We start from the raw sequence: 18,870 nt of genomic DNA, 5'->3' as shown, positions 1-18,870 counted from the left end.
TATCTAACATAGTAACTGAAACTGGAAAAAAATGTCGTGGTGCTTGGTTTCAGACTGCAACTTCAATCAAGTTGTAACGCACAGTCATTTGGATCAGCATCTCACAGTCTGCAGTCACTACATCAGATGTTTTGAATCTCACCTGAATATAAAGCAAATGCCCTATTGAAAAAAACAAGAGAGTATTCCCTTACTTCCCTGCCTTGTCTTTGCTGCAGCATTACTTAAAATTATTCAGTCATATGAAATTGGGAAGTCCATTTGATCTAAAAATCTAGAGGTGGGATGCCTGACTCTAAAGGCACTCGCAGGGCATGCTCTGACACCTGCTTACAGAGGCTAATGAAATTCCAGTATGTAACGTCTATCCAAAGGAAGCAAGAGAAATCCTTCCAGGTAAATATGGAGCAAACAGACATGTTAATGTTAGGATGAGCCACTTGGTTAGTATTTGAACCCATAGAGATGCAGGCAACAAGATGCTTGTGAATGGGGTGCTTGTGAATGTGAACTCCCATGGGGGCATCAGCTCTGAAACCATCCAGACTTCCTGAGGTCTTCCTTGGGCAATGCACCCCTCCCTACAACCCACTCCAGTAAACACTTCTTCTAAAGCCCTTGGCTTTGTCCCTTGCATGTTAAACATCCTGGACTGCAAAAGATACACTGCAGGGCTGCTGCTAGGCCAGGTGGTTGAGTGTGAGCGGGAATGCCCTCTGTCCCTCACCTCCTCCAGCCTGCTCCACAAACTGCAGGCTCCATGCTCTGCTTGGTTCTGTGCCCCTGCTTGACTCACAGAGCAGAGCCTGGTGTAGATGAGAGGAAATACATTAGGACTTGCTCTGTTTTAGTGCATGAAGGCTGCAAAAATAACCATGTAATAAGAGGTTGATTAGCTCTTCTGTTGATCAGTAGGTACTCTTTAAAGAAAGCATTTCTGGACCAGCTGTAGCCTTAATTGAGGCAAATCATGTCATTTGTTTGAACTGCTCTGGTTGCACAGTTCTGTGTTTAGGTTGCAGAAGAAGCTGAAAGATGGCATCGATCCTTCAAGACTGTGCTGTGTACATGGCTCCAACATAGGCTGCCACCTGGGTATCTTCTAGGACTGTGGACTTTTGTTCTGAGACGTTGTTGAGGCAGTGGGTCTGTCCAGCAATGACTGCAGCATGGCCCTGGCAGTCACAGGCCAAGCGGCATCCATCAGCCCAAAACTCTCTGAGGCTTTTGTAGATGAGCAGACAGCTGGCTGATGGTGGTTGATCTCTCCAGGAGGGTTCTCATCCATGATGGGCCTGAGGAAAAGAGAGAAACACTGTGGTGAAGTTGCACTTTGTGTCTGAATATCTGCATTCTCCCCACTGGCTCTGCCACCTCTGAAAACCAAACCAAAAGCTGCCAGGCCTGGGAGTAGCCCAAGGCACACCAGCTTCCCACACAAGGCATGCACTCTCTGCCTATACTGCCCTATAATGACTACAGGAACTTCAAAATCATGTTGTCATGTCAGCAGTCCTCAGTTTTATTTCTTTGAAGAAGGAACACAACACTAATCTTACAGTAAGCAGGTTCAGAAATAACAATATTTTGGTGCATGTGACACTTATCTAATGCCTACTTTATTTTCCAAAGCGCTTCCTAACATGAATTCACATAAATTTCAAGGGAAAAAATCCAAAGTGGGATGTCAGGAACTTGTCCTGGGGTTTACCCGAGAAGAGTCTTGAACAAGCACCACCACAAGAGCTCTGCAATAGACATGGGCATCTGCCCTGTGTGGGCAACATGGGAAAGGAGCAGTAAGAACACAGGAAAACTGAGCTATTATTCAAGAAAATAAAAAATTTCCAATGCTCAAGCTATAAGGAACATGAGAAAATGTTTCATTTAGCGTTCGATGTCAAAAGTAAATATCAGCACAAATAAAAGGAGTTCTTTTTACAGAACAGGCAGGAGACTCCAGAGACAACACAGAAGCTTGCTTTTTCCTGCTGTGAAGTCCCTTCTGTTTTCCTCAGACACACTGCAGGCAGTGCTGCTGGCAGCACACATACCTGATGCTTGTTGATCCAACAGCTGCTGGTCCTGAAATAGGCCTTTGCGGGCCTGTGGTCCCAGCAGGCTGCCGCTGCCCTTGGGATCCGGCAGCAGCCGGCACGCTGTGCTGGCTCAGGAGAGCAAGTTCCTTGCCCAGAGGCTGGGTGGAAGTTTCCTGATGAGCCCCTGACTGGCATCGCTGTGCCCATTGCCTGTCCTCTTGGCTGGGTATTTTCAGGTGTCTTACCCTGTGGTTCCTCATTTTACAGGGTCTTGCTGCAACACCCATTATAGATGCAGGTGAAGGGCTTTTTGGAGGGGATGGAATTAGACAATGGTTTGGGTTGGAGAGCACTGCACCTTCCTGAGCCTGTGATGAACCTGAAACAGGAAGGGCAGCTCAGTGATTTACCAGTTCATCTTACTCCTAAATACCCAAACCAGTGAGTGAAAGGTTTCAGAGACCCTGTGTGATGGAGCTGGGTGAGCAAATGTGTCCCGGGGCACACAGCAATGCTGGCCTTGTTGAATTGCTTCCTCTGATAGTTGGGGGTTTGGGTTACTAAGCAGCCTCTCTGCCAGTACTGCTGGTGATGTGCTAAGCACTGGAACTGCTCATGAGCCATGCACAGCTCAAGAGGGACAGACAAGCTCACCCATCCTCCTGTCCTCAGGCAGGATCATACCTGCATCATTCCTGGCCAGCGTTTGCACTAACTTGTTTTAAATACCTGAGGACCTCATCCAGCGATCTGAAATTCAAGGCACAAGAATAATCACAGATGAGTAGATCCACTTTTTTTTTTTAATCAGAGGCAGAGGTGTAAGAATAAGATCTTGAGATTAGCCTTAAAATTACAGAAAGTGCCTGACTGCTTGGGAAAATACTGCACTACATGTAGGGCTACTATCTGGCTGTTCTTTTAGCCCATGTAATCCTCAGGTGCAACATACAGATAATAAAAATCATGTTGCTGACTTACAAATATAATGTGCATGCATATATGCTTAAAATAATTTTATATATAGCAGAGATCCAATTGCTCTTGTCTATTAAAAGAACCAACTGTATCTAAGTGCCTGATGAGCAAGGTCCAGGCAGGAACACAATCTAAAGAATGTGCTACCAAAACCCAGCCCCAGAAAGTTAATCTTTATAGCCTATAGTCCTATAGTCACTTTTATAGTCTATAGGGCATGACACTGGTACTCTGTGAGATGTCTGGGACACTGTCTACTCAATCTAAAAAGACTATAAGACCATAATAAATCATACTCAATCTAATAAAATAATATTAAATCTAAAATAGATCAGATGAAATCTAAAGAGACCGTGAGATCATAATTTAAGACTTCTGTGGTGACTGGACAATACGCTATTCCTTTAGATTTTTCCAAACAGATTCTGTTCTTGTTAAGGAGATATTGTTTCTATTGCTGTTAATACACAGAGGCTTTGAATAGTTTAATGATACTTCTGGTTTTTTAAACATATGTTAATTTTTCCAAATTCTAATAGATCCAGTTTTGCCCATGAAAAAAATGTAAAACAAAAACTCACATGCTAATATCAATTGAGGGAAAAAAAAGTTATTAATAACAATAGAAACAGATTAAAGTTATACTTTTCTAAGCTCCTCTACTTGATTTGTATTTGGAATAACCATTATTAATGTTTCAAATATTCTTAAATATGATATTCAACAACTAGCAAAAAGTGGGAATTCTACTTTCTTTCATGCAAATGCAACTCAAGAGAGGTCTCTGGCTTTGTTCCTGAGTAGGAGAGCATGTTTAATTTTTAAGCTATTTACTAAATGCACCCCTTGGCTGCAAAGCTTTCCAGAATTTCCAGTTGCCCAGTTAAACCTTAATCATTAGCTTATCCATTATTTCCATCAGTGTGAACTGGGGTAAAATATAGCTCAGGTGGAACAACAGTACTTTAGATTCACCTGGCACTGCCATAAATTAATGACACAAGGTAAAAGACAGAAGCACATCCTTCCTCTAGACTTGATGCTAAGATGGTGTAAGATCAACTTTGTTCCTCTTAATTCTACAGATCCATGCTGAAATATATCAAGTGACGGTCAATACAGCTGGCCACCATGTCCTGCTTAAAAACTCGAATGCATTTCTTAGTGTCTGGCTCTGCAATTATATTTCCAAATTACTGCTCTAGAGCACAGAAGCCTGATCTCATAAAACCCTGCAGTTACTAATACACCTATCTACAAATGGTTAGTAACATGTGTCACTAGTCGATGCTAATCCTTCCCCAGAGGTTTAGGTCCAATACCTGAGGAAGACGGGGAGAAACTGGAGTGGCAAGAAGAATCAAGAGAAATCCTTTCAATGAGGTCCTCATCATAGGTCTCCCTCAACTCATCTTCATGGCTGTCAGTCAGGCTGCAGTCTTCACCCTTTTCACCATCACTAAGAGTTACTTTCAGGGCTTGGGCAGCTTTTTCTTGCTGATCTGTTTGCAGGCACCTGGATAACATCAAATATCACACCTTCAGTTAGACTTTGAGCTGTGAACATGCAGCCAGCCAAGTGCAGCTTGGCATGGCCACACAGGCAAATACCCAGACAGTGGATTTAGTTATCCACTGTGATTTCCCACTTTCCTGGAGATATAGAAAATCATTCTAAATGGATCAGCCATCTAAGTTGCTAAGTTACTACACAGTGAAGTAAGGTCGGAGAAATAAAGCCATTTATACTTCCAAAACAACCATTATCTGTCTAGGAGATGGGGGAATCTCAACATAGTGTTATTTTCCTTTCAGCCTTTCATGTCATAGAACCATAGAATCATTAAGGTTGGAAAAGACCTCTAGGAACATCAAGTCCAAGCGTCAACCCAACACTACCATGTCTCCTAAACCACCCCCTAAAGTGCCATGTCTACATGTCTTTTAAATACCTCCAGAGATGATGACTCCACCACCTCTCTGGGCAGCCTGTTCCAATGTCTGACCACTCCTTCAGTGAAGAAATTTTTCCTAATATCCAATCTAAACATCCCCTGATGCAGCTTGAGGTGGTTTCCTCTCGTTCTATTGCTTGTTACGTGGGAGAAGAGACCAACACCCACCTCACTACAACCTCCTTTCAGTAGCTGTAGAGAGAGATAAAGTGTCCCCTCAGCCTCCTCCAGGCTAAACAACCCCAGTTCCCTCAGCCGCTCCTCATAAGACCTGTTCTCCAGACTCTTCACCAGCTTTGTTGCCCTTATCTGGACATGCTCCAGCAGCTCAATGTCTTTCTTGTAGTGAGGGGCCCAAAACTGAACACAGTATTTGGGGTGTGGCCTCACCAGTGCCGAGTACAGGAGCACAATCACTTCCCTCTCCTGTTGGCCACACTATGCCTGATACAAGCCAGGATGCTGTTGGCCTTCTTGGCCACCTGGACACACTGCTGGCTTATGTTCAGCCGGTTGTTGACCAACACCCCCAGGTCCTTCTCCACCAGGCAGCTCTCCAGCCACTCTTCCCCAAGCCTGTAGCGTTGCATGGGGTTGTAGTGGTTGGCCTTGTTAAACCTCATACAATTGGCCTCGGCCCATCGATCCAGCCTGTCTAGGCCAATGTGATGCTTGCAGAAAACCTCATCCACTTTCACTTCTTTCACTGTCTGAAGGTAGACGCTGTCAGGGCCAAGAATATCTTACCAGTTATGAAAAGTCATTTTCTTGCTCTTGCTAAGCAGGCCAGTCCACCCTGCCCATGCTAGTCTTCAGCCTGCTCTAGAGAGAGGTCAGAGCTTCCCCCAGGTTTCTTCTCCCTTGCCCACCCTGCAGATGCTCCAGCAGGGAGGACTGATGGAAGGATTGCCACCATGGAAGAGGAAGGCAGGATGCCAAGACTATTCCCTGAAATAGCCACCAAGTGGCCAAAGAGTTTATTTTGTTATTACAGCAGAAAATGGATGCCTGTTTTACTGCATGACAAGATTTCTCCCATGGTCTCACCGCTTGTGCTGCTCTCTCCATACTCTCAGTTCAGAGAACGCATCTTCCGGGTGCAGATCTCCTCTACCTCCAGAGCCACAAAGGTTTTCCGTCCTCATACAACAGAGTTTCAAAGGCCTCACTGCAGGTGGCTGGAAAAATGACAGAAGTTATCTTGATAACCTCAGGAGCTCTCCCCAGCTCCATTTCTAGATTGTGGGTTTTAGAAGGCATTCAAGTCTGCTGTTACTCCTGAGTTTTCAGATCACCCCTCACCATTTTCTTGCTCTTCAGTTTTAAGAAGTTCCATGCCCCAGTTGTGTGCACTGTTACAGCTTGAGGAACCCAAGGTGGCAGTAACAAAAATGTTGATTTATATCTCGCTAGTATGTAAGTCTGTTGCATCTATGCCAATAAGAATATTAGGACAAGTACCACAAAAACTGCATCATTCAGCATATGACCGCAGTCCCCTTCCACATCCTAGTTTATAACACAGACTAATTCACTCAGATGTTCAAGTTTGTTTCAGAAAAGCTTCCAGTGCTTGGGCAGTGGCAGCAGAGAGACAAGGGAGTGACACAATTTTCCAGTGGTTCTTTAACATCTATTGTCAGCATTAAGCAAGGCTGCCTGCACTGCAGCGATGCAGGTGTCCTGTGCATGCTCTTTCCCTGATTTAGCACAGCTTGTTTAAACATACACGTGTGCATCCGTGCCATATTGAACCTCAGGGCCCACAAAAGCTAACCATGATGAGCCAGACTGTACCCTCTAACACACATGGGTAACCTCTCACTACTATACTGTCAAAATGAGCAGGCTGACCCACAGGGCTGGGGTATCACCCCACTGCCAAGAGGAACAAACTCTGGCTTTGTGTTTGTTTAGTCAATAGGAACGACCTTGCAGCATTGGTGATCTGACTACTTATGCCAACATCAAAGAAACAGTGCTGAAAAAAATCTTTTGCTTAATAGCTGTTGTAGAAATACCATCAAATTTTGCAATCCTGCCTTGCACTTGGCTCAGCCAGGACAATAGGAAATGCGCCACCAGCAGCAGACATGTAATTTTTGTGTGTTCCTTTACACGATGGTTAATTGCTTCTAGCACATGGGCACCTTTGTAATATCAGGGCAAGAGACTCTCTGTCCTCCTCAAGGCCATTTGCATTTTGGGGGGCTTTTGGGCTTCAGAAGACAGTGAGCCGTCAGAAGCCACAGTAGGAGTTCAGTTCATCCCCGGAGTTATGGGATGGCAGGCAGGAATATGAAGCACACAAGGAAAACATACACCTAGCTTTTGCCGCCTTGCATGAAGAGCCTTGGTGGGATTCCCACATATAACTTGACGGAGTCCTAAGAAAAAAGAAAAAAGAAAACATTTTACTCCAGCATTTAACAAATGGTGCTGTCTTTGAAATCAGTCAACATCATTTCCCATAGACAGGAGGATGTAATATTTTATGGTGTAGGTTCACAGTGTCAGCTGGCATGGCCTGACCCTGCTGCTAAAAGGTAGTTTCTCTGTTTCTACCAGAATCTGTCTCCTGCTCCTGCCCTGCCTCCTCCACCGTGCTGCCACAAATATCTGTATGGCAGCATGGTGAGTCAGATCAGTGAACAGATCCAGATTAAAACTAAATATGCTTTTTGGGGGAGGGGTTTGTTTTGCTGGGTTATTTTTCAGCTGGATCTTGATCAGAATCAGGTTTCCCATGTGCCAAAACAAAAGACAAGGCAGCAAAGGGACATGAAGAAGCAGTGAACATTGGGTAAAACTGTCCCTAAGAGTAGTGCTAGCTACCTAAAAGTGCACATGAAATTATGGTCTCATTCCCTGGCAATCTGTACTCTGTTTCCATGTACTCTTCTGAATGAGCACTCAGCTGTTGACACTGTATTGCTTCATCTAGTTCATCATCCTGAGTCCTGACTACAGCAAGGAATTTAGGTGGGCCTGGCATCTGAGAGAAGCAGCCCACAATGCTGGGAAAATAAACACCATCTTCCTATCTAATCTGCACTCTACAGGCCAGTGGAGTTGCACCATCAAGGTCTTTCCAGGACTCAGGGAAGGATGTCTTGGGAAGTACCAAATATTGCACCAGGATTGAACTCCCTTTCCATCCAGCTGTCCCCAGGAGGTGCTAAGGCAACACTTCCAGGTGGCCAGGGCACAAAGGGCTGTGGATCGCATATGTGAAGTCAAGGAATTGACTCCTCTTGCTGAGGGACCCACCCCTGGAAACCCAAAAGAAAGTGCTCATTGACACCAGTGATGCCGCTGCAGTATGAGACTGCAATACATAGAGTTTGAGCACATGATCCAATGGGGAGTGAATGTGCATCACCACGCCTTTCTGGAGGACTACCTTGGACTACATTCCTTTGAATGAATCAGATGTGCCTGTGCCCAGATGTGACTTCAGTGAGACCCAGCTAGGCTGACGTGTAATTTAAAGGACTGAGCAGGACAGCTTTTGACAAGGTGTGGAAGGCAACTTCAGCAAGGGAGCACCATCTCAGTATAGGGCTAAGAGGGACAGCAGCACATAATGCTTGGGGACGAGGGGCTGACAAGAGGGAAGCCCAGATGACTTACACCTTCTGCTGCAGAGGAAAATAAAGGAAAGCCCATGCTAGAGCAGGTGAGTCCCATGGATGAAAACATATGCTGAACCTGATGTAGCAGCATCGTGGGTGGGTGGCATTCAAAGCACCCAGGCTTTCATCAGCAATAATAACATTTAGAAGGAGGTGGAGGTGTGGGAAAGAACAGGATTAAAAAGCATACATTACCATATGTCAAATCACTGGAGTCATCTTCTGGGAACAGCTCATCAGAAACAGTGGAATCTGGAAGAGGGCAGCCACTGTACAACAGGCAGGCATTGCTAGATCTCCTTGCATTAGCAGACCACTGTGCTGTTCCAGGTCTGGAAGTTGTTGGGGTTCTTGGGTCACATCCAGACTGCCTTGATACTGCCCCAAGATACGGATCTAGGAGAGAGGTTTCACTACCGTAAGCACAGTCGTACAAGGCTTCAAACCACACCATCACTGTACACTGCCAATACGGTGACTGCTGCTGCACACATGGAGCTGTAGGGGACAGAAAAATCTGCCACTGCAGCTACAAGAAACATGCTGGAACAGGTCAAGCCTGGAGACAGTGGGCTTTCTGGTGCTGCATGCAGTCCCCTGTAGCTGTCTTCTGCAGACAGCAGAACCTGGGGACTGCCAACTAAACCGAAGTCCCTTCCCACCCTTGTCCTGCTCCTGGGCAGCAGTGACAGGCTGCTGGCTAGGGATGCGGTCAGGAACCACTCTGTGCTTGTCACCTGCATCTGACTGCCCCACAGGTGAGCCTGGATGTGTCCAGGGCTCTGCTACTTCCCCCGCCTGCATGCCTAGGGTAAGAGTAAGCTGCCTCTCATTTGCTGCCCACCTGCCTGCAGAGGAACACTGCAGGCTTGCCACAGGCACAGTCCAAGCCCCCGGTCTTAAAATATACTGCTTAAATGCCCAGGTATAACACAGACGGTGATGGCCACCTTATCAGAGTTATTAGACAATCAGGGAAAACCACGTGGCAGGAGTTATTGAAATCTGCAAATGGCAGTGGTAGATTTTTCCAGTACTTCCTTCAGAGACGGATACTTTTCTACTATAGAAAGAAAGGTGAAAACTGAGTTTTCATAATGCTACAGGGCAGGGTGGATAATACAAAAGCTAATGAAGGCAGACAGAGCCTTGTCCTTTTACCTGCCCAACTGCTGGCTGTCCTGGGAGCACAGCACAGCTGTAAGAGCAGCATTTGTAGCCAACAACCCACAGGAGAGTGAATTTCATTTCGGTGCCTAGACAAAGAGCATGCTTTGTAAAGTGCTGAGCATCTACCAGCTCCATAGTGGAGCAATCAGCTCTGCAATAATATGGCCATTTCCTTAAGAGCTGGGTGTTAGGGACCTTTCAAATATCTTGGCCATAGTTGTTAATACAAACCCATGAAATACACAGTGCGTGAAAAGTACTCAAGTCAACATTGCTATGGGAAAGAAAAAAATACGGGAAAGAAAAAAATACGGGAATGTCTGAACCTGACCATATGAGCTCATCAGTTTAGAGCTGAAGGCAAGCAGCAAACACTATGAATACATATGAATATGAAGTGTATGAATACACTAGCAAACACTATGAATTCGTAACTTTGTGCTCCGTCCCTACTGTTTCTGTCGGCCCACTTTGTTAACTAGTTTTCTGAACCATAGCTGATATTGCCAAAGCAGGATCACTGAGGGATCAGATTTTAATGGATTTTTTCCTACCATAACTACTCTTACAGCTAATGATTTGGACCCACAGGGATTCAATAAATGACGAGCGTGTGTGCTTATTCCAAAACAAACTAAATTTTTAATGGAATACAGTTGGCAGGCAAACCACAACCTGGGGGGCTGGGAAGCCGACTGCATTGCCCACACTAATGGGAAGCAACAAAAGCAGTTATAGGAAATACTTTGTAATATTTAATTGTATGTGGTAAAGTGCATGTAGCATGATACATAAAAGCATGGGCATCTGAACTATAACCAAGGCTACGGGTGAGGGGACAACAGATTTATTTTCAAACCATTTGCTCTCTACTGATGAGTGTAATGGACTTAATCACAGAGGTAAAGAAAATGGAACAGATCTATTATGAGACCATGCAATCTCAGTTGTTAGGATGTGGCTACCATTGAGGGGTGGCGACAAAATTGCCTTTCCTATTACGGAATTGGAGTAGGAAATCCTGCTACATCCATGCTACATAGGAATGACTGCTACCATGGAAAGGGCTGTGAACAGCTGTTGTTGAAACACTCCTTTCCAGGCTTTGCTTCTTCCTACCATGCAGAATGAACACTAAGTACAGACTCCCAGCTACTGCTGGATTTGCCTGATGCTCTAAAATAATCTGCATTTTTCTGGTCTTGATGCCCAGCTTAGGACAGCTTTCATTAAAATCTGCACTGTGCTGAATTCCAGCTTCCTCACTTCCCAAGTGTAGAAGACAACGGCCTTCGTCCCTTTGCTATAATTAAACGTTGGCTTTGAAGAGGCCAGCTTGCCCTTCACCTTTCTTTGCCACATTTCATAACCTGGAAAATGAATCCTGATAGGAAACCTGACATACCTAACCATGAAATGTCTCCAGCTAAACCACCTTTCTTGATGGATTCCTTGATGATTAGCCAATCCTCATGCATCTTCTTGGAAGGAAGGAGAGTAGTCTGGCTTGCTGGTATTTCATCCAAATACTCCAAGTGGGGAATGAGTTTTTTTACTTCAGCCCTGTAATTATAATCTGGTGCCTGGAGAAATTGAGAATATGGTCACCTGAACAGTTTATTTTACAGACTGTGGAATTCCATCGGCAGCACAGGAATGTTCAATTTGTATGACTATCACATAACTTGAAATGCCTTCTATGAGGCAAACCTATTCACCTCATTCAACAGAAATAAATACAGTCAGGAGTTTCATTTCACTGTGCTTTCTCCTGAAATTGATCATGAACACGTCCTGAGCAGTGCAAACACATGCCCTCCACCCAAAGGCTCCTTTGCTGTTTACCCACTGGTGGCTTTGGCATTTGTCTTTGTTATATTACACATAATTTACAAAAGCATCAAGGGCCACTGATGCCCATGGAAAGCCTGGGCACCCTCAGCATTCAGCCAGTCTCTCTCCCTGCTTTTGGGATTCTATGGTTGCTGCATCAATACTTAGGTGATAGGAAAACTTGAAAACATATTATGAGTGTTGCTACACCTGCTGATGGAAAAAGAAAGAGCATTTCCACTGATCGTGTTTTTAAGCACATGCATAAACCAGCTGTAGTGAATGAACGGCACAGATTTTCGGGGGCAGTCTTCAGGAGTTCAGTGTGTGATTTTTATACACTGTTAGAAGCAATGGCTTACTTCAAAGTACGTTTTCTTCTGCAAGAGGTTGCATGCCAACAGCAGATGCACAGAAGGCTAAAATGGACTGTACTTGGGTTTCTTTTCTGTGTGCTGGAAAAAAAATGTGATTGCTCCCAATGCATATGGACTGAGGGTGAAAGCCATTGGGAAAAGCACGGGTGCAGCCCCCTTCTGCATGCATGGGTGGAGCTGACATATTATAAAATGATTCATGAGCACATGCAAATTCCTGGGGACCTCTGAACAGCAAGGCCAATCCAGGACAATTACAACTGTGCTCAGAGCACACTGCGAATTGGGCTATTTTGGTGGATTCCAGTGGTAGAAAGACACCTTCATGTGGCACCTTCATCTTTTGGAAAACACAGCAATACTTCAGGGCTGACTGGGTCGTATTGCTTTGCAATGGGAATATATTTGATTAAAATAGTCTCAGATTACAAAAGGCAGCACACAGTGATGATGATCTCTTCTACTTATAGTATAAAGCAAGAGTGCACCTCTAGAGGCAGAATGGACAGCTACCTACAGATCCATTGCTTCATCCAGATACATGTAATGCTTTTCAAGACATTGCATGCAATATTAGAAAACCCCACAAAGCCAAGTCCTCGTTCAACAGGGAGTTGTAACTAACAGAAATCTTTCTGTGTGACCTGGCTGGCTGTATGCTCCTTCCCTCTGCATGATGCAGCAGCGAAGTTGGAAGAGGGAACTCACCAAATAAAGTGTGTGGTTGTTGTTGTTAACAGGCAGACACTAAATTTCTCTAACTAAACCTTTAATCTTAATTTAGAAAATGAGTCAAGCAGTCGCCATGCTACCCTGTACCACATGTGCTCTGAACAGTGCCTGGCTACAGCTAATTTCCAGCCATGTCATGTTGGAGAGAAACATTATGTTATGCTCATGTTACATTACTGCAACAGAGGCTGCAGAATTTATCATCAGGTTGTTGCTCTTGGTTTAGATAACAGGGGAAGATGAGATCATCTGAAAATCAAATTACAGACAGCAAACAGCCCATCTGAAGAAAAAGCAGTATATTTAGCTGGACCATTCTGCAGATTAAAAGTAAATAAATAGGAGAGCTTTTACAGAGCTGTAGCAAGGGTCAGACTACAAGAAGGAGCTTGAGGAATTAGAGCTGGCCATCTAGGGTACACCAAAGTAAGCCCACATCTATTTTTTTCTATATTTCAGGTGGTTTTTCTATACCCTGAAGAAATGTAAACAACAACAGTTGAAATCAAGAAAGCAACAAAGCCCATGGAGAAGCTCTGGGCAGCCGAGGGCAGGGACAGCTTTGCAACCACCCAAGGACTGAGCATATTCCCAACATGTACACTGGGTGGGAGACTACACTGATCTTACAGTCTGCCCCTGTTACAGCTCAGTGTAAAACATACCATTGTGCAGACTCCATCACCAAATTCTGGCTGGCGTTTGAATACACCTGCTTTGCACAGGAGTAGAGACAGCCATTCAGCGTGGAGAAAAGCAGTAGGGCACACCACCACATACCATTCCTCTTTGAAGTCCTGTTACATGACGACACACAGCAGCATCCCAATCCCAGGACTGATTTCCTCAGCTAAACAAACCAAGGGCAATCTGACTTTTCTCCATTAGAAGTACATTTAAGGACTGAAGACACCAAGTGAAAACTACGCCCTCCAAAAATACTACTTTTGTTGAGCAGTAATGACAAGGGAGTAGAAACAGACTTTCTATGCTGTTAGGATATACCACGCCATTTTCATGGTAGGAAGCTCTAAGGAAGTGTCAGAAGTTGCATTTGTCTCCATGGGAGTAAAAGAGTAAGTAGGCATGCCTTGTCCATCAGATGCAGGTAGTGCTTCCTTACTGTAGGAATATGTTTTTTCCTCTCATGATTGCATCTTCCGTAAGGGAGAAGTGTTGATGGAGAAATAATTTTGATGATAACCATTTACAAGTGTGGTCTCTGAAGTATACTTCTACCAGTTCAAAACAGAAAGGCAAGTGGATAATATTTTCTTTTGGATTCCAGAGGGAAAAATTATGATAGCTAAAGCACTACCTTCTGCGTCTCTTTTTACTGAGGGATATGATCATCCAATAATTAAATCTGAAAAATGCTAACAACTCATGTATCTAAGAAGTGTGAAGATTAAAAATATGTGCATATCTACTACATGATTGAGTTTTAGTTATAGCACCTCAGTTTTCAGGTTTAAACCTAGGACAAATATCAAACCCAACCTTTTATGCAAAATAATGGCATGGGCATGATCACTTTGAAACACACAGTGAAGCTATTGAACACAGCACAGCAGTGTCACTGTGCCAGCTCCTGCTCCGCTTTCTAACCCCTGTGCTATCAGCTCTTTACAGTGCCATTGCAGATTGTGCCATCCTCAGTGAGTGCTGTGTATTGCATACCTATGTGTCTGTGCACAGGCCGGTGACCTTCCAAAAGACATGGGTGACAATATATCATGCACTGGCCATAAGCTGTTGTCTGGTGATACATGTTAGACATTATGTGCCCAAAATGAGGAACAGTCTTCTTTGATTAAGATTTTTAAACTCTGATTTTCTTCCAGTTACCTTTTCAGTACCTGTCAAGATGCTTGTTTTTATAGCCCAACAATGCTTTTTTTGAAGCAGGGGAAAGTGAAAGAGAGTAATATAGCTCTGAGACTGTTCATGTAGAATTAGACCTCCCTTACTTTTCTTGTTGAGTGCCCTGAAACCCAAAGCGGATCATGTATTACTGTTTTCGTCTTTGTGACACAGAGGATCTCATGCCCTCAAGAAAATACCTCTGCAGAAATGATTGTATTATTTCACTACCTAAGAGGTGAATCACTGTATTGAAGGTCTTTTTGATAATTTTTTTTCACTTTTCAGGGGAAAGGACGAGTAGTTCCTACAATATAGCTTTTCCTAGTTATCTCAAGCACCGTTTTTCTGAGGGTTCAACTCTTGAGCATGGTGGTCCTGGAGCACTTGCTGTTGGACCAGAGAGCCTCCAAAAGAAATGCAAAAGCCCAAAGACAGATATCTAATTGAGACATTGCAATTGGCACATCTTGTAAGAAAAAAAATTGGCTACTTTCTCACTTGCTGCAAGATCCCTACAGACTAGAAGGATCTGTACAGCTGCGGTTCTTGCTCTCCTTCGTCTTCCTTAAGATGCCTGTTTGCACTGCAAGCTGGGAGAAGACACAACAGCTGTATGGATCAGAAGAGCTGATTTGTAGTTTAATCCCATTCTCACAGCTAAGAAGGAACACATTTCTAGGAAACAGGCCTGAGTCTTTACTAGCACTCCTTATATTTCATTTGTGCTTGCCTTGGAGACAATACCCATAAGAGGACAAAATCAACAAAAATGAAAGATGGGAAATGCATCCCATGCCATCACTCAGAATGATATAATAGAAAGGTACAGAAACACTTCTCATTTCCAACTCAGACTAAAGAAGCACTACCAAAAATTAACACAATATGTGCAAACCAAGTCCTCACCTCTGCAGATTCTGCATTTGGCTTCAGACAAATAAGGTTGCCCTCCACTGTCAGGCGGCTCAGCTTGCAACAAAGTCCCAGGTACTGCATCTGGTTGATGTCCTCAATATTATTCCCTTCCAGGTCCAAAACCTTAAGGTGATCCAACCAGGTCAGCTGGCTCAGGTCAGAGATATTGTTATAGGCTATGTAGAGTTCCTCAGCAGAAGTAAACAAAATAAATAGGTATACCACAGGGCTTCCACAAGAAACACTCAAGCTTTGCAAAATGTTTTCTAATATTTGAAATATTACATAGCACAGCATGAAATTAGCATGGAAGTGAACATTTTTCAAGAGTGGCTGTTGCAGCCTTAAATAACTAGGGCTGATATGACAATGAATACTATGCTGCATTAGGCAACTTCAGGATCAGATCTGAATGTTACACCCCATTAAAAAAAAAATACTGTAGCATCTTTTAAACTAACACATGCAATTCCAGGCATCCAACCAACGTCCTTTAGAAAAATGAAGGGTGAGAAGAGAGCAAAGACTACAAGTAAAGAGAAGAGTATCAACTGAAGATAGATTTGAGATTTCCATTTGGCAGGACACATCTATACTTACTTTTAGAGAGCTGCAGGAAGAGATCCCATCTAAATCTGAGAGCCCACAGCGAGCCATCCACAGGATGTGGAGATGAGACAATGTGGTTCCAAGATCCCTTATAAAAAAAAAACAATTCAAGCTCTGTTTGAAATGATGAAGGAACTCAAGACCTGCTTTCTTTTTCCTAGGACTAGGCCATTGTTACTTCCTTCAAATCTCACGTTGTTTGCAAGAAATGCAATTAAGAACGTTCATCTTCAAATGTGGGGAAAAAAAAATTATACCCCTTTACCTCTCTCTCACAGACATCTTTGTTCTTGTATGACATGTCACCCCATTTCAGTTTGATTAGAATTCTTCCAAGAGCTACATCATGGTAATTCTGTCATAAAACGCAGGCAATGGCTAAGAATTAAGTGAGGTTTGCTTGTGCTGGCATCATTTTCTCTACACACATATCCCAAATTAACATATCTGAGCTGACTGCACAGTCATCTCACTCTGTACTCTTACGAAGTTACCTTTCTTCTGATTTTGTAGTTGAAAGGAATAGCACTCTTGCCAAATAACATTTTTTGAATCAGCAGAAAATTATAATCCTTTCCATCCTATTTTCCTACCCTTCAGGTCTAGCAAAATATAAATAAGGGATCTTTTGTATGAATTCCAAACTTTCCGGTCCTAACCCAGAAAAACACATACTGACCTGCTTAACTCTATGCGTGTGCAATGTCCCACTGTCATGGCAACAGTATGTAATACAAAGATAATACCAAATGGTGGCAAATCAAACTGGGGGCTTAACTACCTTCCATCTTTGGGAACATTAAGTTGCATAAAGCCACTACTCAATCATAAACAAAATAAAACATTTTATCAAATCCCAAACCAACCAAAAGCTCAGAATTCTCTACAGTAGCCATGATATCAGACTACCTGAATAATAAAGAACTAAACAGCAAGGAACTAAATACAAGGACAGTTTATCAGAGGAGGTAGAGACTAGCATGGAGTTCACAGAATCACAGCAGTGGTTGAGTTTGGAAGGGATCCCTGGAGGTCATCTTGTCCAACCTCCACACTCAAGCAGGGTCAGCTGCCCAGGACCACATCCAAACAGCTAAAGTAGTTCTTAAATAGAGATTATTGGACTTCAGAATTGTGGATTAGCTATCTTTTCTAATTTCTATTTTTATAATATACATGATAATAAATATTATATACTTTAATGTACTGTCTAGGGAACATTGCAGAAAATAAAAGAATATGGTCATGGGGCCCCTTCTGATCTTGGAATAAAGGTAAGAGTTCTCTTACTCATGTCTTCTCTTTATGGACCATGGGGAAAAACAGCAGCTTTGCATTGCCCTCTAAGAACCTCTTGCAGCTTTGATGCAGCTTTGCAGCAAAAACCCCTACAGTCAAATTGCCTGCTTCAGGGATACTGCATAGCCAGCCAGTTGAAGAGGTCAGGAAGGAGTGCTTTTACAAGTGGGGATAGGCATATTTTTGTCTGTGTTTTTTGTTGTTTCTCCACCATCTGAACACTTGGGAAGGGCCACATCAGGAGAAAGGCTGAATAAAGGGCACATGCATGGAAAAAATATCCCCAGGTACCTCTCTTCTGCGATTTACCAAATATAGGGTTGAATGGGAGTTTCTAGGGTGAAATCAGGGATTTTCAACCCTCTGCCTTCTGGGTCATGGTTTGTCCACAGGCATCATTCAGACCTATCTCACTTCATCAATCTGCAGGGGCCCCAGGCATTGGGTACCTCTGATCATCTCTTCCATGGATGCTGCATATTTAAGTAAGCTCATGATGGGTACACCACACAATGTGTTTACATAACATTTCGTAGCCTTTGAATTACAAACAGTGCAGCTGATCTAATGGCCAGAAAAAAAGCAAATCATAATAATCTCAGTCACACTAAGGCTACTCCTCCTTACAGGAGAAAACCCTCAACTGTCATAAACCACAACTCCTCCACCAAATTTTGTGCATCTAGGCAGCTTGCCCATACTGACACAGGATGTTGCTGTCTAGTACAAAGACACAAGAATAAAGAAAGACACGCACACAGAGAAACTCTCTTTATGTATAAGCAACACAGTTCCTTCTGCAAACTTGCTGCAAACTTACTTTACCTCGTTCCTTAGCTATCAGGGCAATGGGGAACACTTGCCACTGTACCTGTGATCAGATAAGTCCCTAAAAGATGGAAGTTTGTCACGTTTCTTGCCAAATGGTCATTCAGATTTGCCTGATGTGAAGGATCATAATGTTCTTGTATGTCATCACATCCCCAGCCTTGCAGAAGATCTTCCAGGGACTATTTATATTATGCATATTTTATAAATAAAACAAACACTGGTTTTAAGGCTTCCTTAAGGAACAGATGCCTCCCAAAGTAATATTTACACAAAATTATCGTTAGATTCACAAGCAGCGTGCCTATAATAAGAAAGAAATTAAATTAAATTACAAAAGCAGAACCTACCATCAACCAAGGCCAACACATCCATAAACACAAATATGGCATTAGGAGTAATGTGAAGGAATTACATTGCTCATTTCATGATCCACTTAAAGCATTGACGAGTTTTTGAAATTTCAGGCTAATTTTGGTGCAGACTTTTCTTTTCTGTAAACCACTGAACATAGGTAAAGGAAAGCAGTCACTTTCATTTTTCTATTGTTGAAGCAAGTGTTTCTGATAGATGCTCTGCTTATTAGGCCAGCAAAACTGAAGACAATCCTAACCTGAATACGTTACATAGGGGT

The 18,870-nt window shown here is 43.3% G+C and overlaps 1 protein-coding gene across 1 annotated transcript in view; it reads right to left on the bottom strand.

Moving 5' to 3' along the window:
* Positions 1-883: 883 nt before the first annotated feature.
* LRRC56 (leucine rich repeat containing 56) overlaps positions 884-18,870 on the bottom strand; it is a 53,283-nt gene continuing 35,296 nt past the window's right edge. The window contains exons 4-12 of the mRNA XM_064452416.1: positions 16,101-16,197; positions 15,492-15,689; positions 11,183-11,360; positions 8,803-9,003; positions 7,295-7,359; positions 6,020-6,150; positions 4,340-4,533; positions 2,055-2,418; positions 884-1,295 (exon numbers count right to left, since the gene is read on the bottom strand). Of these exons, the coding sequence (XP_064308486.1) occupies positions 1,103-1,295; positions 2,055-2,418; positions 4,340-4,533; positions 6,020-6,150; positions 7,295-7,359; positions 8,803-9,003; positions 11,183-11,360; positions 15,492-15,689; positions 16,101-16,197 (1,621 nt within the window). The 3' untranslated portion in view covers positions 884-1,102. The remainder of the gene's footprint in view (positions 1,296-2,054; positions 2,419-4,339; positions 4,534-6,019; positions 6,151-7,294; positions 7,360-8,802; positions 9,004-11,182; positions 11,361-15,491; positions 15,690-16,100; positions 16,198-18,870) is intronic.

Source organism: Phalacrocorax carbo, chromosome 5 (genome assembly GCF_963921805.1).
Source record: "Phalacrocorax carbo chromosome 5, bPhaCar2.1, whole genome shotgun sequence".
Taxonomy (NCBI): domain Eukaryota; kingdom Metazoa; phylum Chordata; class Aves; order Suliformes; family Phalacrocoracidae; genus Phalacrocorax; species Phalacrocorax carbo.
The sequence above is the reverse complement of the archived record's forward strand: the minus strand, read 5'-3'. Positions and strand labels throughout refer to the sequence as shown.